Source organism: Simochromis diagramma, unplaced genomic scaffold (assembly GCF_900408965.1).
Source record: "Simochromis diagramma unplaced genomic scaffold, fSimDia1.1 OVJJ01000802.1, whole genome shotgun sequence".
Classification (NCBI taxonomy): Eukaryota; Metazoa; Chordata; class Actinopteri; order Cichliformes; family Cichlidae; genus Simochromis; species Simochromis diagramma.
The window spans coordinates 1,157,677-1,178,456 of record NW_024387492.1 but is presented as its reverse complement, the minus strand read 5'-3'; the positions used below and the strand labels follow the sequence as shown (position 1 = coordinate 1,178,456).

The following is a 20,780-nucleotide window of genomic DNA, read 5'->3' as shown; positions in this document are numbered from 1 at the left end:
GATCAACACATAATAACAAAGCTTCATTCCTATAAAGAAACACTTGGTTTATGCTCTAACCACATCTTCATGGATAAAAACATGCAAATATAATCTTTGAAGCGTAAATACTTATAAGCTACCTTTGAAATACACATGATTGTTAATAGTTTGTCAGAGGGCTGCAGGTCTTTCCTCCAAGTCTCAGAGCTGACTGTGCAGACAGAGGACTCAGATTCATGAGAGCTGGAAAATAAATTTTTATGGTGTAGTGTAGCTCGTCCATCAACATGTAGGCTGCTACACAATCTTAACTGACCCCCAGTTCTTTTTCTTTTTTTTTGCGCCATCATCTGCCTGAGGTCCAATTTGCCACTCCTGCTGTGGCACCACCAATCCCAGCATCTGTCCTGGCTCCAGCCCCAGTCGCCTTCTGGAGCCCACCTCCACTCCCTCCCTCCTGGAGATGAGGCTGCATTGCAAATCTGTGAGAGCAGATATGGTGGCCTGCAGGCTGTGTTCTGTCTAGTCGGCCACCATCCCTGGGGCCTCCGGGGATGGTGTGGACGAGGAATACAGAGTTCGTCACACAACGTCCAGGCTCTGGTTATCAGACCCAGAAGCTGGGCAAGCTGAGCCAGAGCTGACCCAGGCCCGAGGGTGAGAACAAGATGCTGCGCTGATGCTGCTGCTGGACGTCAGGCTCAGTAGCAGTTCTGCTGGCCGGGTCACGACACGGTTCAAAGGTCGAGGCCGTGTTTAGGGCTGATGTACCGAGCTGCTGCAGCTGATCGGCCTCTCTCTCCCTTCACTCAAGAGTTTCAGGCCTCGGTACAGCTGATCTAAACGCCGAGGGACACGTTAGCAACACTAGCACTGTTATTTATATAAAACTACACACAGCAGGCATCGTTGCTGCTTCTCTCGCTATCCTGGCTTGACCGTACATAAGACCAACAAACCCCTTGCTTTGGGGGAGTGTTGTTCTCGTGGCTCGGTGTGGGGGTGGCGGTGTTGAAAGTATATCGATCTCCAGGGCTGAGCTTTCGACTCAGGGGTAATGCTCTAAGCAAACAACGGCAGTGTGTTTTTAAATTCTTAGAATTTGACCAGCAGTGAATGTTTGAGGTATTTGGGGGCAGAGAGGACAGAGAATACTCACTCGACCCCCAACTTAATACACTTTCTCTTCAACGTGGATTTTGATGACTTACGTAACTAATGCATACTTCTGTTTCGCTCTGTTGTCACTGTGGTATTCCAACAAGCATTACCTAATAGTCCAAACTGCTTAAAATGACAACATCTATTCTATGTTGATGAGTGGATCACATGCACACACATCAAGCAGCTGGTTTATTGTTTGTATCAGATGGTCACAAAAATTATCCCGGAGAAAGCCTGTGGTAAAAATAAGCTTGAACTCGGGCAGCATCCGAGATGAAGACAATAAAGCGGTCCACAGTGTAAGCCATAAGTGACACAGTGAGAGTCTGTGAAATGCCAAAGTGCTCATTAAGTATTATCAGCTTAATCTTCACTTGTCAATACAGCTTCTAATTAAACAGCAGGTCACACGGGATCTTCAGCAGGCAACAGAATGCTGTATAGACAGTTTGTCAAATAAGAAGGTCGCTGCGATGCTGCAGTGCCACCGTGTGGTCGATTTTGTCAAGTGAATTTCAAAAAGGAGTCATTTTTCTAGGAAAATCAATTTTTGGACATGTGTTCAGCAAAAAAAAAAAAAAAAAAACCCCAAACCATTTCTGATAATAAGTGCGGCGCAAGACCGAGCAGCTGAAAGTCTGTGTAACAACGGGGATTACAGGATTTAGCTTTATCTGAAACTACGGCCCTGAGTCTTATCAGATTATTCTGTGGATCTGCTTAAATGGCGTCTTTAGGAAACTGTGTCACAGATGAAGAGTCGGTCCAGCCTTATGTGTCCCTGTTTGCCTCATTAGTGGCAACTGGGCTCATGAGCATGTCGGAATAAGAAGCTTGTGCTGCAGTGACTCAGAGGTTCATCTGACTGAGGATGAGGCAGCAGTACAGCAGGATCCACCAGACCAAGAGCATTTCCACCTCTGACAGGGTCACTCCACAAGAGGCTGCCGAAGGCTGAAGAAGGGATCCTTCGTCACTGCTGGAGACAAACGAAGGAGTGTGAGGTGAAGGTTCTGCACACACTGAAGCAACCACATCGAAATCGGGAGTAGCAAAAACTACATTCAAAAGCAGATATCTTTTTATAGTGTTTATCCAAACAGAAGCTTTAACAATATCATATCCATGTTAACTCTTTACCTTGTTTTCTACGGCTAGATTACAATAAATAGCATCCTGGGACTGGCTCATCAGACTTTAAGTTAACTTTAAGCAGCCCTGTGACTTAATAGAAATCCTAAAACACGCTCGAAAGTGAAGCATGTTTTATATTTCATATATAAAACACTAATAACTCAAACTTCTCAGTGTGACGATACTGTTTAGCCAGGTAAGTGCTTTAGACATGAAGAGAGAGGCCAGTATGTGTAAGGGGCGTGAAGTCTGTTAGTTCCCAAACAAAACCATGAGCAGCCTGATGTCTCTGCCCCCCCCTCATCAGTAGGTGGCACTATTGAACTGAAAAACAGCCTCTATAGAAATATTCCTCTGGGCCATGATCACACTGTGACTGAGCGCTTTCCAAACCAGGCTGCTGTTTGCACAAAGACCCTTTGACAGTAATGCGACAGTATTTACTCGCTTTATGCTGCAATACAAGAGACACAGCAAGTGAACAGCAGCTGTAAAAGGAAACGATGCTCATCATCTGTGTGGAAGCCGCGTTGTTCCGGACATTTAACGAACTTGTCTCTGTTGCCAGTGTTATTACTGAGTCACAGTAAACTGGAAGTCTTGGCAAATGTGGCAGCAAAGTGGTGAATTATGTTTCTGCTGATAAATCGTTACCTGGGTGACCGAGGGGTTGACCTGCAGGCAGGAGGCCAGACACCTCCGAGTGGGCGTGTTCTGGGACTCTCCTCCCCATCGTGCTCTGTCGTTGTTGTCGTCATCTCCTCTCCAGCTGCTGATTTAACTTCATCGGTGTCTCTCATTTTTTCTTCTTTACACTTCCTGCCACTTTCTTCTTCTGTGTCACTTCTGACTTCACAGGCAGCCTCATCAGTTATTATTTTTCCATTTACTTCACCCTTAAAACTTTCTGAATTTGTACTTTTCTGGATCTTCCCATCTTCTTTCATCACAGCAGCATCTTGGCTTTCATTCCCTACATCCTGCCCTCCCACCTGTCCACGTTTTTTGGAAAGCTCTCCATCTCTTCCGTCCTCGGTGTCTTCCTGCCAACGGGCCACTTCAACAGTTGCTTCCGCTGCATTGTCCTCTGTTTTGTCGACCCCATTCTTGAACATTTTTGCATTTTCCATCTTTTTCCCCCTTTCTTCCTCACAATAATCACCATCATCATTGCTCTGTCCTCTATTAGCCCGCTGCTCTTCATGCTCCTCTGTGCTTCTACTTTCACCCTCTGGCTTAAAGTCAAGCGCTGCTCCACCGTGTGTCATTTTGCTGAGATTTCTTTCATTTTTGTCAAAATCAAACTTCCTGCGCACTGCTGACTGGGCTGATTCAAGCTCAAAATCAGCCTTTTGTAAAAAGGAGCCTTCCTGATATTTGGATTCTTCTTTCATTTCCTCTGCTGTTTCCTCTTTGACCTTTGGTACTTGTCTTTTCAGCTGATTATATGGTTGAAACACATCTTTATTCAGCTCTAGGATGTAGCTATATGCATCCTCCTCATCTGAATCCAGCGATGGTAAGCTGTAGATTCCTTCCTCAGAGCTTAAAGAATAGCAGCTTTGTGCTCGTCGCTTGTCGTAGCCTTGATCCAGTCCACTGTCCAACCACAGCTGGACCTCCTGGCTGACTATGCCAGCATCCAGAGGACTGGGTGGCTGTAAAGTGCTTCGTGCACTGCCTTTGCTTTTTTTGTAATGTGAGTCTGAAGCAGTCCCAGCAGGCTGGTCGGAGGTAGCTGTTCCATTTGTGTGAAAGGACGGAGAACGGGGACTTCCTGAAGATCTCCGAGACCAACGCTTCCACAGAAGCTGCTCGCTGCTCTTCTCCAAGCCTTTCAGCAACACCTGGACTTCTGGAACATCAGCGTCAGTCTCTTCAAAGCTGACTGACTCAAGTGATCCAAAACTGGGAATCTCGGGAACGTCAATATCTGGTGTGGGAGCCTGTAATATAAGCATGTCAGTGATAGAAGAACCAAAGAAATACTGCTAGCATGTAATAATGTCACACTATGAAGGTATTAGTAAGTGCTTAATTTGTCATTTATATCTCATTAATCCTTCTTAGTACGTCATTTATGAACAGATATGTTTATCCATCTGTTACTGTAACAACAGACGTTACACAGAAGTCTGTAATTGTTCTGAAAATCAATGTTTTTATGTAAAAATCCCCTCAAAAACTATTTTACTCATTTGTACACTGATGTCACTTATTTAAAAAAAAAAAACTATTACTAAACTACATTTTCTAAACAAAAACACCTTTAGATTCAGACTTTCAGGTGCACAGTAGGACTTTGCTACGTTAGGAAACAGCGACGCTCTCCGCTTCACCTGTTCTGAGTCTCTGAGCTAAGATGACGGGCGGCCGGTGGCAGTTTCAAGAATAACTGACTGATATAAATGCATTTCTTTATTTCTTTTTTTATATCTACCTCGCTGTAGTGAGACTGTAGTGAAGGTGAACTTGTGCAGCACTAACCTCATCTATGCCTGAGTGACACTTTGGGAACATGGAGACGTAGGTGATGATGGACTGCTCGTCTGGTGAAGTGCACGTCACATCTGCAGGGAACGATTAAAAAAATCATAAAACACTTAAAAACACAAGTGTGTGTGTGTGCGTGTGTGTGTGTGTGTGTGTGAAACAAAGCTAGGGGCTTGTAAGAACATATAAATGGGCTGATTGGTGCGTTTCTACTCTCCTGTAGCCACATTCACACAAGCACTGCCTTCTATGCTTTTAAGTGCTCACTAACATTCACACTGCGATGGATGCATCAGAGAGCAGCCAGCGGTGAGTATGTTGCCCAAGGATGCTTGGCATGCAGACAGTGGCAGCCAGGGACTGAACCACATATACCCTTTACTGCTTGGAAACATGCTGTATATGTACCACGGTGGCCCTCAAAATAATAACTTGCATATCGTGCGGCCCTGCGGAGGTGAAGGTTCCTGGTTTAGGGGATGGTTGGTTGAGTCAGGTCTGGGTTTATTTGAAATTTATGTTAACTAAATATTGCAAGAGATATAAAATGTGATATTTGTGGCTTTCTCTAGAGACATTGTGAATCCACATGACTCTCATTTTATACATTTTTCATGTTCCTGAGTCAGGACGTTTTTCTGAACTCTTCAAATAAATAAATAAGTCCGTGGTTGGTTCTGTAAGTAAACTGGTTCAATAACAGTCCTGACTCAGGGCCATGCTGTTGTATAAGCAGGGCCCTTCATTCATAAGCGTAACACTGTGTGAGTCATCTTCTTGCTGCAAGAATGGGGGCGTGACAGTGGGAGCTGTGGGAGCTGTGGGGCTGTCCTGTGCTGTCTGACAGCTTCCTGTATCCTGTTGATTTTTGCGCACCAGCTTGTGCCTTTTCTCCGTCCACTATACGCTCACCTCAGAGAAACATTCAATCATTTCCATTTGTCTTGTCAGCCCCCTGGGCTTGAATTTCATATATGCATTTATAGAAGACTTGTTATCATGTTTACAGTTTGCTGTAAACTGAAAGGAAATCTCTCATCACTCCGGGCACATAATCAACGTGGTGATTTTTTCACCTAATATGAGAAATCTTTCACCTTCAGGCTCCAGCAGTGGAGGTACATCCAAGCTGTGATGGGCTATCATGAAAGCCTGCCGGATGTTTTCCACTGGATCTCGATGAAAGCTTTCCCTCAGGTCAACCATGACTGGGTTTATGGACTTAACCAAAGCAAGAAATGCCAAGCCGCTCCTCCAGCTCTTCCCAAAGTCCTTCACGTCCACCCCGTACCTGCAAAAAGTTTAAAATGCCATTTAATTAAATGACAAGTGTGAGCCATCGTTCCAGCTCAATCTAAAACTATTCTGATTTCTCACAAGAAAGCTAATTTTGGGCTGATGTAGGGTTAGCATAAGTTTACCACCTATTAGAGCTCAGAGGATAAAGTAACCTGCTGACATTTTGTTTCATTGTTTGAGTGGGAATATGTTTGGGCTCAGTCTTAATTACATGACTTTGTAAGTGTTTTGATCTTTTTATGCTCACTTTGATGTGCATCTTTGGACCCATTGCAGGAGCACCTTGATTGCTTTCCCATGATACTTTGCTTCCCTGCCAGCCTTCCTGCCTTTACTTGGCAGAGTGCTGCAAGAGTATGTGCCAGGGTCACTTGGCTGGGGTGAGAGGTCATTAGAGGATGGATAACTGCTCATTGACAAGGCGGAAAGGCTGGAAGACAAATGCTTCTGGAGGCCTCCCATCACCTCCTTTACCTGTGTAGGAGTAACACAGAGGTGTGAGTCGGTGATAAATGGCTGGGCAAGAAGTAAGATAATACATTAAGACATTTGACTCATAGATAGGGATGGGTACCGGTATCGGTTCTGACATAAACAGTAGTAACCAGACCGAAAAACAGTGCACATTTCGGTGCTTTTTTTTCCTGAGCTGTGATACACTTTGAATTCTAGCCAATCATTTTACGTTTCCGAGGCGGGTAGGCGGGCCCAGGTACGTACGTTCTTTTAGAGCAGAGCTACAGATTAAAAATGTCCAAGGCGAAGCGGTCAAAAGTCTGGCTGTACTTCACAGCAAAAGATGCAAACTCAGCAGCAACAAGTGCTTTAAGCTGATACTGTGATACTGTCAAAGGAGGTAACACCTCGAATCCAATGAAACACCTGGCGACGCATAGCGTTTTTCTAAAAGCCGAGAAATGCGCCGTATTTGATAGCTTGCTGCGAGACCTCACACCGAGCACATCTACTGCGGGTGTGGTGCCAGTTATCGGACCCGGAGTTAGCAACATCCCCCAAGAACCCGAAGAGGAGAGTCCTGGCCCCTAGCCCTGCCAGTGTAGCAGAAATGATGAGGATGATGATGCAGCAGCAGCCGTTCTTCTCTGCGTGAGTAGCTTAATGTTGTTCGTGTGTAATTTACATTGAGCAGGCTAACCACGTTATTACATTAATGCATGTAAGGTGAACTAGCAAACATCATCATAGCTACATGCGGCTGTCTTCTTGTTTGATGGCAGATACTCCCTTCACCCTGGCCAAAAAGGCTAAAATGACCAAAGAAAAAGTGGAAAACAGCTAAACATGAGAGGTTTTTGGACAAAGTTTGTGTTTTTTCCATTGATTAAGCACTGCTTCCAGCCAAGAGTGATACCATATATGCCCCATAGCTGCAGAAAAGGCTAACATTGTTATCTTTTTACAAAAAAACAGCTGAACATGAGAGGTTTTTGGACAAAGTGTGTGTTCTCCATTCTTTAAGCACCGGCACCATTTCAAAAGTACCGGTTTGGCACCGGTATCGGATAAAACCTAAACGATACCCATCCCTACTCATAGATGCTAAATCCAACCTGAAAATGCAAGATGATGCTCCAAACAAGGTGAAGAACAACAGATGGTTTACCATCAGCAATTCCAGAAGCATCAATGCCAAGCAGCTTTACCTGGCAGATAACAAGGAAGCATCGATCACAATCTTGTTATTCCTGATTTGAAATCATGTCATTCATACATGTCACAGCAATGTCACTGAATCTACAAGGAAACACTCACATGTCTGTCATCCAGAAAGACCAAGGCCTTGGAAATGTTGTTAAGTCTGAAGATGCGATGAGAGGAAGACCTAAACCTATAAAGCTAACAAAGTTAGACGAGAAAAAACATTATCACTGTTCAGGGAAATGAGCTGGTTGATTTTATTGCTGTTAAGAAGACTGGTCCCATTTATATAGCAACCCTGAACAATGACGTTACAACCAACAGCTCAGCATGAAGACAGTAATCTGGGAGACACTGCTGGCTTGGCTTTGACTAAGCGTTAGGCTTGTGACTAATTAAACAAAAAAAAGGAAATGACATCAGCAGTAATTAAAACATTTCCTGTCTCTGGCCATGACAGCAAACTCTTTTTCACAGGAACTGTGCTCCCAGCGTCTCCTGGTGAGTCTCTGCTTCCAGGACTCCTGCTACGCTTGCAGTGGCCAAATTTAAACAGGCTTTGGTTAAATCTTTCTTGAACAGCATGATTCTTACTAGTCTGCACCCAGACAGCTCCTCCAGCAGGCCCATGAGTATTTTGCCATCCTGAATGTCTGTGAACAGGTCGTGCACTTCAATAGGAGGGTCCCGCTGGGGGGGAAAAGCATGACCCTCATTGATAAGCACATTTTTTTCAGAGTGATCTGATGAACTGATTTGTGCCTTACTCTCTGCAGAAACACATTCATCCACCTGGTGAAGGTTCTCTTCTGCACTGCTTTTCGTTCATCTGAGGAAGAGAAAACAGGGCCTTGGTACACCAATATTTAAATAAAACATGAAAATGGCATCAGCAGTGATCAGCATAACGTTAATGGAACGCAGTGTAATGGGAAATCGTTGGTGTTTTATTCGTATGGTTGTTATTGTGACAAATATTAGTAAATCGATTAGCTTTTAGCACTCACTAGCCACCCTAAACATTGCAGTGGACTAAGTAACCTGTGCACACCCACAGCACTCTGGCAGGAGCGAGACACTGTGCCCCACTGGCCACAGAAGAAAGAATAATAGTCCCAGGCACTGAACTAGCCTCCCAAACATGATCCCAATCAGTATCCACAGGAGGCACCAGAATTATTCTGATCCACGAGGCCCCACCCTGCAAGCACAAGGACGCAAAAGATCCACGTCCAATGCCCTGGTGCTTTTAACTGCAGAACAACAAGTGACCTGTGTCTATGTCACGGCACGTCAGAGCGGGATAGAGATTGATAGGATATGAGGCAGCTGGTTTTTAAAGTTGTGTCAGTGTTAATCTAAGAAGAATGCAGAATATTGAGGTATTTAGTAATTAAATGTCCATACTCTATTTTATAGATAGACAGTTTACATGAAACCCAACTGAACAGTGCTGGAGAAGGAACATTTTTATAATAATTAAAAATTTGATACTAAAACACTAAATGATTGGGCAATCGAATGACACGAAGCCAAGAATACCTACCTGGAAAATTCCCTAAGAATGCAGTCAAGGAAGCAGGAGAGCAATGATGGTCCTTTTTGTATTCTTTTCAAAGGTGGCCTGTATACACAGTTATTTAAGTAAAACCCACCAGGATGGGACTGTACCTTGAGATGTGTATTTATCATTGAGCTCGCTCGCTGAGTTTGTCTGTGAATCCCAGCTGTCCTGCATTCTCGTTTAGACTCTTGGCATATGATCCATTATGGAGATAAAAGTGAGAATAAGTCAAAATGTCAGCAATCAGAGGCACTCCACGGTTTCCTTAAACACTAATGTTGAAGTAAAGGCAAAAGAGAGGCGGTGTATCTTGCCCCAACACGCTGAAACCTCCCTCTGACGCGTTCTCCCACCACTCCCACAAGCACAGTGTGAACCCGACTGCAAGTCTGTGGTTTATGAAATCCTGTATGTAGTGGTGGTCACTCCATGTCCAGGGGTCTGTTTGCACGTAACAACTCGCTGTGGTTTCTGTTTTCACATATAAGGATGTCGTTCAGAAGATCTCATGCGTGAATGATTCATTAAAGTAAACACACATATTTCTTCATAGCTCACCTGGCTCAGGGTAAAGGTACGAGCAGAGGAAGCCAAGGTTCCTGTGATGTATTAATCAGTTAAAGAAAGAAAAACAGAAAATTACAAATCTTTTTAGAGAGATTTGACAAAGTGTTTGTCAAGTTTGATAGCACTGGAATTTACCTCTAATATTTCCTGCAGCAATGTATTTTATCTTTCTTTTATCTTGCAAAATTACTACATTCCAGAAACAGGTCGAGTCTCACAGGAAACATTCATTTCCAAAAATCCAAAACTAAGACAGAAACAATTAAAAATTAAGCTAAAAAATATTTATCACAGAAATACAAAACTATAATAACTTTGTTCAACAAGCGGTTAATTCTTTATAATCAAAAAATTGATCCGTTTTCTGGGACACCCTGGTGTTGTCTTTCACAGTGAAGATGATGTAAATATTGTGAATATTGTTATTTGCATTTCATCTAAATATTGTAGCTGTTTCCTCGTGGGTACAACATGACGTGTTCTTTGTGCCCTCCACTGATACCACTTTTTAATCATAGAAATAGTTTAGTTTTGGTTTGTGGCTAAACAAGTCCCACCCAGTAAAGTAACTGTGTTGATCCGTCCACAGACCTGACATCACACAGCATGTCTGACACAGTTGAGTCGCGGGTCTTTATACTCTCCTCTACAGGTGTGTCTGCAGGAGGGTTATGGGCTGAGGTCAGTAGTAATAAGGGGGCATTAGTCCAAGATGGTGGCCAACCAAACCGGTGTGTGTGCGCATGCGCGTTCAGGTGTGCTCGGGGCATGCTAGTTCATGTGTGGAAACACACAGGGCGTCAGAGGGGTTATATGAGTTTATGTGTTTTTAACTGGGTTTTAATTTAATCAAACCATAGGGTTTTTTAATTAAACTATTTTTATCACTTAGGTGTGTCTCAACATTCAGTTATGCAGACATATGTCTTCTTAAAAGCAATTCTTTGTTTTGCGGGCGGAGTGGAAGCTGTTTTGGTTCACAGTGCACCTTAACAAAGAGGGGCTGCTTTTCATTTACATCTAGTCAAAAGTGTTGGTAATAGTGTTTTAGTCACACTAATTTTGTGATTCTGACAATATCTCTGCTTGCAGTGATGCCAGCATTTTATTTTAAAAACGGCACAAATGGGAGTTTCTTCTGAATGGGTAATGTCAGCATGTTCACAAGCGTTTCATTTCATCAAACCACTAGTTTTAATTTAACTAGTTTTTACGCATCTACTGGGGTTTCTTTCCAGGGTTGATGCGATCGTTTTATTTAAAAATCGGGATCTCAGCCTGGGTGTTTATTGTCTTGTGTAGTCTGGAAGATGAGTGGATGGTGGGGTGGGGGCAGTTTTCTCTGTGGTGGGGTTGGGTGGACTGTCCCGGGCTCTGTGGGGCCGGGGGGCGCTGCTGCGCTGGGCCCCGGTCTGGATGGGCCTGGGCCCCCTTTCCCTGGCGGGTCGCGGAGTATGGGGGTGCCTACTGGGGTCAGCGGGGGGAGCTGGCCCCAGGGAGGGGTCACTTGCCCCTCCCTTCCTTCCCTCCCCATCTCCAGCTGCCTCCCTCTTCCCGCTCCACCACAACCACCCACACATGCAGGGCCTTGGAGTAGGGGTATGTCACCAGGGTGCAGAGGAGGCTACCCCCCCCCCCCCCCCTTTGTCCCCTTCTGGCTGCCTCTGCCTCAATTTTATCCCACAACTTAAACATTCACATTACTCACACTCTCATTACACATACATATAGGATCTTGGGGGTGGGCACGATACACGGAGTCCAAATTACCATCAGGGGGTACACCCCACCCCTGGCGTCGTTGCCCACCTCTCAATTTTAAATACACGTAGACATTGAGGGCTAGCAGGAGGGGCTATGCGCTTACCTGCTGCTCTCTGGCAGGTAGCTCCATGCCCTCCTGGGTTTTAATTGCACCTTAGAACACACATGCATCAACACTACATATGAGCGGGTGGAGGGAGGTTTGGAGTCTTCTCTCACCCCCATTCTCTGCGGCCTGCTGGAGCGGGGGGGCTAGGAGGAGGAGGAGTTGGCCGTCCGACTGCGGTCTGGAGTGTGGGGCCTCCCTGCTGCTGCGGAGTCGGGGTGGTCTGCCTCCCCCCACCGCAGGGAAAAGGGCAACACCACCTGGGTCTGGGTGCAGTTCCCCCCTCCAGGGGCAAGGGTACCTAGACCGGGTACCTAGACCTGGCTTGGGGAGTGTGATCGTGTGTACAGCGTCTCTTTATGTCTGTCTCCACGTTGGTTGAGTGTGGAGTAAGTGCATGTTAGGTTTTGTATTGTTGATTGTCATTTATGCTTAGAAATATTTACTTACAGTGGGGCAAAAAAGTATTTAGTCAGCCACCGATTGTGCAAGTTCCCCCACTTAAAATGATGACAGAGGTCAGTAATTTGCACCAGAGGTACACTTCAACTGTGAGAGACAGAATGTGAAAAAAAAATCCATGAATCCACATGGTAGGATTTGTAAAGAATTTATTCGTAAATCAGGGTGGAAAATAAGTATTTGGTCAATAACAAAAATACAACTCAATACTTTGTAACATAACCTTTGTTGGCAATAACAGAGGTCAAACGTTTACTATAGGTCTTTACCAGGTTTGCACACACAGTAGCTGGTATTTTGGCCCATTCCTCCATGCAGATCTTCTCGAGAGCAGTGATGTTTTGGGGCTGTCGCCGAGCAACACGGACTTTCAACTCCCGCCACAGATTTTCTATGGGGTTGAGGTCTGGAGACTGGCTAGGCCACTCCAGGACTTTCAAATGCTTCTTACGGAGCCACTCCTTTGTTGCCCGGGCGGTGTGTTTTGGATCATTGTCATGTTGGAAGACCCAGCCTCGTTTCATCTTCAAAGTTCTCACTGATGGAAGGAGGTTTTGGCTCAAAATCTCACGATACATGGCCCCATTCATTCTGTCCTTAACACGGATCAGTCGTCCTGTCCCCTTGGCAGAAAAACAGCCCCATAGCATGATGTTTCCACCCCCATGCTTCACAGTAGGTATGGTGTTCTTGGGATGCAACTCAGTATTCTTCTTCCTCCAAACACGACGAGTTGAGTTTATACCAAAAAGTTCTACTTTGGTTTCATCTGACCACATGACATTCTCCCAATCCTCTGCTGTATCATCCATGTGCTCTCTGGCAAACTTCAGACGGGCCTGGACATGCACTGGCTTCAGCAGCGGAACACGTCTGGCACTGCGGGATTTGATTCCCTGCCGTTGTAGTGTGTTACTGATGGTGACCTTTGTTACTTTGGTCCCAGCTCTCTGCAGGTCATTCACCAGGTCCCCCCGTGTGGTTCTGGGATCTTTGCTCACCGTTCTCATGATCATTTTGACCCCACGGGATGAGATCTTGCGTGGAGCCCCAGATCGAGGGAGATTATCAGTGGTCTTGTATGTCTTCCATTTTCTGATGATTGCTCCCACAGTTGATTTTTTCACACCAAGCTGCTTGCCTATTGTAGATTCACTCTTCCCAGTCTGGTGCAGGTCTACAATACTTTTCCTGGTGTCCTTCGAAAGCTCTTTGGTCTTGGCCATGGCGGAGTTTGGAGTCTGACTGTTTGAGGCTGTGGACAGGTGTCTTTTATACAGATGATGAGTTCAAACAGGTGCCATTCATACAAGGTAACGAGTGGGGGACAGAAAAGCTTCTTACAGAAGACGTTACAGGTCTGTGAGAGCCAGAGATTTTCCTTGTTTGAGGTGACCAAATACTTATTTTCCACCCTGATTTACGAATAAATTCTTTACAAATCCTACCATGTGGATTCATGGATTTTTTTTTCACATTCTGTCTCTCACAGTTGAAGTGTACCTCTGGTGCAAATTACTGACCTCTGTCATCATTTTAAGTGGGGGAACTTGCACAATCGGTGGCTGACTAAATACTTTTTTGCCCCACTGTATATATGCTTAGAGTTTTATAATTAGTTGTAGATTGGTAGAGGTTTGATCCTTGATAGTCTGCAAACTTTGTGTGCATTAGAGAGCACTCTGGGAGCACGAGAGAGGTCGTACCTTGTCTTATTGTTTTACGGTAGGATTAACGTAGCTATGTCTGTTTTAGTCTAAGTGCTTTTTGTTTAGATGAACTGCTGGACTTCCTCACCGTGTTATCTAGGGTGAACCATTTAGGGTGAGGGGGAGACTACCCTCTTCCTGACCAAGGATGTACCTTTTGTGCTTTCATGTTATATGAGCCTTTGATCAGCAGTACCCCCCCCCCCCCCCACACACACACACACAGGCAAGGTACTCTTTGTGTGTATGTAGACATCATATGTTAATGACCCTATGCATATTCATGTAACCACAATAAAAGGAGTGCTATGGGGAACCTGGCTGAAAGTCTGACGGAGGTCAAGTGGTGGAACGACACTTGGCTCCAGGCAGGTCTCCCTCATGCATGAGTAACAAGAAGAACTTTGCCTACTTCGTGTCTTGCTTGCTGTGTAATTATATTGCCTTCAACGTTCCAGCGAATAGGTTCAAGCTACAAACCTATCAGTGCATATGAGAGCATGAGGGTGGGAATGGATGTTTGTGTCTGTGTGTGCCTGTATGTCTGTGTCTATATGTCAGGTTGGGTGTCAGACGCCACCTCTCTGGGGACATCTCAGGCCCTCCAAGGTTTGGAGGCCTATCTCCAACCACCACCACTTCCCCTGCCAGTGGCGGACTCCCTCAGACATCGGTGCGTTGGTGGTTCTTTGTGTCTGGGGATGGGCGTCCAGGTACACACCGGCTCACTCCTTGGCGGCCGCTTATCGGGGCCTGGAGCCTGGGGCTCGCTCGGGCCACTTCGGAGGTGGGGTGCCCCCGGCCTCTCGGCCTGGGGCTCAGCTGGCTGCCGGCAGAGCTCACGGGCGCGTCACTGCAACCCCCCCTGGCTTCTGCTCCGCGGCTGCTGAGTGACCCCTCATCTGGGGCTCTCCTCAGCTCTTTCTGGGACAGTGGCGCGGCTGCCCCTCTGTTGGTCTTCCTTGGTCTCTTGTGTTCTGGGGGCCTCTGGATGTCTGGAGTCTTGATCTCCTCCATACCTGCTTCATGCCCTGGAGGACGGGGCAGTGGCCCCCCCACACCCTCTAGCAGATCATTACATGAAGGAACCTTTTAAAAAAACAAGCGCGTCCATGCTCACAGGTGTACACACGGGTGATCACACCCACAAACTACACCCTTTTTGGCTCCTACCTCAAAGCACACTGTGTTCTGTTGATCTTATGTGCTGCACAATAATGTGTAATATTTAGTATTTACTGTCATATTCCCATATATCATTGTGATGTTGTTTATTCTATTACTCCTGTTCTCTTCCGTTTGTTTTCTTTTTTCTTTCTCAACAGGTGACCCAGGTGATCGATATATGCATTTTTTTTCTCTGCCCATTCTGTTGGTTTTTGTCTTTTGCCCTTCTCCCCCGTCCCTCTTCTCAGCTGTTTCTCTTTCCCTCTTTCTTTCTCCCCTTCTTTCCCCCAGTCAAGTCTGTCCCGTATTCAGTAAGTGAAAATAAAATAAACAATAAAAGGTGAATCAAATGGACCATTACGGCAAGGCTGGGATGGTCAATTTGGTAAAGTAAACCCGTTGGGCATCTTTCTTTGCCTTTAGACAACAATTCTGATGCAAAAGAGCCAAACGGGACAGGCAAAAAAAAAAAAAAGAAAAAAAAAATCGGGATTTCGGGATGTTGAACTAAGAGTGAGACAAAGCCAGCTAGTTTTTAACACAGTAAATGGTCGCAAATAACATTCAGCTCTTTAGAAAATAAACGCTGCAGTGATACTTCTAAAACCAGTCGCCCAGACCCGCTCCGTCTTTTCAGCAGCTGGCTAATTGTTTGAATGTGTTCAGGATTACAAAAGCCCACCGCGGGTATCATTTAATTGTTGGGATTCCTTAGGAAAAGGTAAAAGCCGGCAGATGTACCAGTCGAGCAAGGTCTCGCCTACTTTCTGAAGTAGCCAGCAACAGCGGTCCCTTAGGCCTATCTTGGCCAGTTACACCGGATCTCAGCAACTGCGTGCCCCACCCTCATTGTTTTAAACTTGCACAGCAAGGTGATGCCCTGCAGGTGTATCCCCCCCCACCCCAGACTTATAGGCAGGAAACAGGAAAGGTATCGTAGATTTAAAGACACATCTTCATTGAAGCAAAGGGAACTCAGTAAGTATGAGTAGCCACAGCTTAGGGACACTTTCTCAAATAAAGAGGATTTCATCATCTGCGGTTGGTGAAAAAAGTGCCACATTAAAAACAAATCAGCAGATCCACAAAGTGTGGATACAGACTCTTTTCAACTATAGAGGTAGACGTACGCTTCATGTACTTATCAACATACGTTCCAAAGGCTTGCATTAGAGTGCATTGGTGCACACTTGGGCATCTTTTATTTAACATGGTTATACCACTGTGAATTTTGCTATATAAATATACTCAAGAGTCTATCATATGTTTGACATCCAGCAAAAAATTCAAAAAAATCTATTTTTAAATCAGTAACTTAGCAAATGAAATGTTTTTGGACAACAAATGAGTCACGTTTTAAAAACAGTTTGAATAATCTGCGCTGCCAGACAGACATTTATGAAGCGCTGGCTATAACACACATGCTTACCGTGTGAAAGGACCGCGGACGTCTTGGAGCAGAGAACCTCATTGCATTGTCGCTTTTCTCTTATGCATAAGCAGCGCTGGCTGGTCATGAACGCTCTGTGTGGGTAGAAAATGGTCTGCACCGGCGCTGGTCCTGACGCGAAATGGCAAGGGTCTCACGCTCTCAGGAGCGCTTCATATAGGACCGGGTGCTTCCAAAACAATAGATGGGGTGCCTGGGGGTTCTGGGGGGGGGGGGGGGGGGGGCGATACACCTGCAGGGCATCACCTTGCTGTGCAAGTTTAAAACAATGAGGGTGGGGCACGCAGTTGCTGAGATCCGGTGTAACTGGCCAAGATAGGCCTAAGGGACCGCTGTTGCTGGCTACTTCAGAAAGTAGGCGAGACCTTGCTCGACTGGTACATCTGCCAGCTTTTACCTTTTCCTAAGGAATCCCAACAATTAAATGATACCCGCGGTGGGCTTTTGTAATCCTGAACAAATTCAAACAATTAGCCAGCTGTTGAAAAGACGGAGCGGGTCTGGGCGACTGGTTTTAGAAGTATCACTGCAGCGTTTATTTTCTAAAGAGCTGAATGTTATTTGCGACCATCTGTTGTGTTAAAATCTACTCTGAAACCACGAAACCCCTTACAGAAGAAATGCCCGTTTGATCCGTTTTTAAATAAATAAAATGCTGGCATCACTGCAAGGTGTGACATCCGAATCACAAAATGAGTGTGATTAAAACACGATTAGTTTGAAAAGTGCGATACTGGTTGCTTTGGGGGGAAAGGTGACATCGTGTGCAACGTGTTTTAGAAGTAGCCCAGTAGCATTTATTTTCTAAAGGACTGAATGTTATTTGTGACCATTTACTGTGTTAAAAACTAGCTGGCTTTGTCTCACTCTTAGTTCAACATTCCGAAATCCCGATTTTTAAATAAAACGATCGCATCAACCCTGGAAAGAAACCCCAGTAGATGCATAAAAACTAGTTAAATTAAAACTAGTGGTTTGATGAAATGAAACGCTTGTGAACATGCTGACATTACCCATTCAGAAGAAACTCCCATTTGTGCCGTTTTTAAAATAAAATGCTGGCATCACTGCAAGCTGAGATATTGTCAGAATCACAAAATTAGTGTGACTAAAACACTATTACCAACACTTTTGACTAGATGTAAATGAAAAGCAGCCCCTCTTTGTTAAGGTGCACTGTGAACCAAACAGTGTTGGGGAGTAACAGAATACATGTACCGCCGTTACCTATTTAAAATACAAAATATGAGTAACTGTATTCCGTTACAGTTACCGTTTAAAAAGGTGGTATTTAGAATAGAGTTACTTTGTTGAAATAAATGGATTACACTGCGGTACTTTCCTGTTTCATTTTGTCGCGGGTCAGGACTGTTTGGGTTTGTTTGACAGCTACGTTCTGTTGTTCCAGGCGGCAGCGTTACGGTTGCCATGGTTACAGGGCGACGCTCTCTCTCTCTCTGCGTGTTTCCTGGGTGAGAGAGCGCCTTTTCGTTGTTGTTGTTGTTGTTGTTGTGCTAAGCTAACAGGCAGAATGCTACAAGCATAGCTCTAAAGAATGTAGCATCATGGGCAGTGTAGTCCGTGCTGCAGGGAGAATGGACTGGCATACACGTTATGGGTCTGTGAGCGCGAGGAGGGAGAAAAAGGGGAGTGGAAAGGTACGAGTTGTCATCGAGGAAAAACGGGAGCTGGAAGCATGTAAATATAATAATAACCACTGCAGCCAAGAAGAGTGCCTGACGAGCCCAGCTGTAAGTAAACTGTTAAGACTCGACTGTACACCGTGTTCCTGTTTTCCTCCGAAACAATAAGTTCTGTTGCAGCAGCCTTTCAACGCCTCTCTCTGTCTCTGCTAGCAAAGTTGACCCACACAACAAAGTAAAGCTAGTTTTTGGCTACGAGCCGACACGAACCCGACGTATTAGCCAGAGGTCCCTTTACTACAGTTCGGAGTCGCGGACCTTCAGTAATAGTAATAAATCACAGCAATAGTACATTCATGTTGTTGTAAAAAGCATGATAATATATTAAGTAATCCAAAGTATTCAGAATACGTTAATCTCATCGAGTAACGTAACGGAATACGTTCCAGAATACATTTTGGGGCATGTAATCTGTATTCTGTAATGGAATACATTTTAAAAGTAACCTTCCCAACACTGGAACCAAAACAGCTTCCACTCCGCCCGCAAAACAAAGAATTGCTTTTAAGAAGACATATGTCTGCATAACTGAATGTTGAGACACACCTAAGTGATAAAAATAGTTTAATTAAAAAACCCTGTGGTTTGATTAAATTAAAACCCAGTTAAAAGCACATAAACTCATATAACCCCTCTGACGCCCTGTGTGTTTCCACACATGAACTAGCATGCCCCGAGCACACCTGAACGGGCATGCGCACACGCACGAAACCATCAAACCGGTTGTCAAACCGGTTTGGTTGGCTGCCATCTTGGACTAATGCCCCCTTATTACTACTGACCTCAGCCCATAACCCTCCTGCAGACACACCTGTAGAGGAGAGTATAAAGACCTGCGACTCAACTGTGTCAGACACGAAGCTCCGAGGAGTCTCTCCACGGCAGCTCTGCAAAGAAGCTCCACAGCTACCAGACCCACTCTGAAGATGAGTCCCTCTGTCAGCCTGCTGCTCCTGCTCGGCCTCTCTCAGGCTCATCCTCTCATGGAGGAAAGAGGAGGAGGAGAGGGCCAGGTGGAGGAAGACCACACCGTCGATATCACCACCAGGATTCTGACCGCAAACAATGGCAGCAACGAGATCCTGCTGGAAGGAGACATCCTGCTTCCAAAAAGCAGAAATGCCATTAAATGCCAGAGTTACCAGAGCTGCCTGTGGCAGAAAGACAACAACGGCCTGGTGACGGTTCCCTTCACCATCAGCAGCGAGTACAGCAGCGGGGAAAGGCAGCTGATCAGAAATGCCTTGCAGTCCTTCCACAGCCAGACCTGTGTCCGCTTTGTCGACCGTAAGAACCAGAACGACTACATCAGCATCGAGAGCCAGAACGGATGCTTCTCTCCTCTGGGCAGACAGGGAGGGGAGCAGGTCCTGTCTCTCAACAGGCAGAACTGCGTCTACTTTGGCGTCGTCCAGCACGAGGTCAACCACGCTCTGGGCTTCCAGCACGAGCAGACCAGGAGCGACCGCGACTACTACGTCAGGATCAACTGGGAGAACATCGACCCACAGATGGCCTACAACTTCAACAAGCAGGACACCAACAACCTCAACACTCCCTACGACTACTCCTCCATAATGCACTATGAAAGAACAGCCTTCTCCATCAATGGCAGGGAAACCATCACCCCCATCCCCAACCCCAACGTCCAGATTGGCCAGAGGCAGGACATGTCCTACTGGGACATCAGGAGGATCAACCTGCTGTACGGCTGCTGAAAACACACGTTAGCTTGTCTGATTAGAAGTTTTCATTTGTTCCCAAAAGTTCTTCCACTTATGTGTTCACAAGTGTTTTATAGGGAGATAATGAGCTGTAAGGTCAAACACATAAATAAAGTGCATTAAAATGGTACACTGGATATTAGTGATTCATTTCCTCGCCAATACTTGTTTCATTCTTTATGATTTGACTTTTCTTACCTCATCCTTTCTACTTTTTCTTCCACCAATCTGTATCTACAGTCAGGCTTGTGGAAATGTCCTCCTCAATGCATCGCTATTCAAAAAACTATATAATGCAAATACAGTGTGATAATATGCACAGAGAGCTCTCGTGTTAATTATACATGAAAATAATACATTTTAATACAAACATATACACATGTAGGAGGGCTGAAAGCTAATAAATACATTTTCTCAAGTTGAATCTTTTGTTAAATAATAAGCAGCTAGTTTGAAAACTCACCTGAATGAACAAGAGCTGTGCAGGAAAAAAAACAAATGTCAAAAAATTGTAACTGATCTTCATCGGGTATTAAAATAAATCATAAATAAAAATATCCAGTAATATATTAAAGATACACTCCTAAGACCTAAATGTGTTTCACTACAGCTAACAGAAAGCCAAGTGTACATCAAACATCCTTTTTCTGTTCTTTCTGACAGGATGAATGTTTGAAGAGATACTTAAAATCATAAAGCACGTGCACATTAACAGCTCTTTCAATGAAACACTTTTTATATTTTGTGAATCTAGGTAAACATTTTTTAATGACTTTCAGACCATAAAAAGACCAAAAACTAGTGATGTGACGTTCTGTATCGAGGCTTCGAAG

General features: G+C 44.9%; 2 protein-coding genes across 4 annotated transcripts; one reads left to right on the top strand and one right to left on the bottom strand.

Moving 5' to 3' along the window:
* Positions 1 to 294: 294 nt before the first annotated feature.
* On the bottom strand, positions 295 to 9,607 carry clmnb (calmin b). 2 transcript variants are annotated; one of them, XM_040016957.1, is made up of 10 exons: positions 9,403 to 9,607; positions 8,499 to 8,560; positions 8,326 to 8,421; positions 7,846 to 7,929; positions 7,644 to 7,736; positions 6,320 to 6,546; positions 5,871 to 6,064; positions 4,768 to 4,850; positions 2,935 to 4,226; positions 295 to 2,125 (listed from the first exon to the last, which is right to left on the bottom strand). In XM_040016957.1, exons 1-10 carry the CDS (start codon positions 9,467 to 9,469, stop codon positions 1,996 to 1,998), a joined length of 2,328 nt encoding a protein of 775 aa, XP_039872891.1. In that variant the 5' UTR covers positions 9,470 to 9,607; the 3' UTR covers positions 295 to 1,995. The 2 variants fall into 2 exon arrangements, with proteins under 2 accessions (XP_039872891.1, XP_039872892.1); XM_040016958.1 differs by having other exon boundaries at positions 295 to 2,122.
* On the top strand, positions 1,774 to 20,777 carry LOC120724667 (high choriolytic enzyme 1-like). Of its 2 annotated transcripts, XM_040016965.1 has the most exons (2): positions 1,774 to 1,909; positions 19,243 to 20,777. In XM_040016965.1, the coding sequence occupies exons 1-2, from the start codon at positions 1,871 to 1,873 to the stop codon at positions 19,939 to 19,941; spliced, it is 738 nt and encodes a 245-aa protein (XP_039872899.1). In that variant the 5' UTR covers positions 1,774 to 1,870; the 3' UTR covers positions 19,942 to 20,777. The 2 variants fall into 2 exon arrangements, with proteins under 2 accessions (XP_039872899.1, XP_039872898.1); XM_040016964.1 differs by lacking the exon at positions 1,774 to 1,909 and having other exon boundaries at positions 18,604 to 20,777.
* Positions 20,778 to 20,780: the final 3 nt, after the last annotated feature.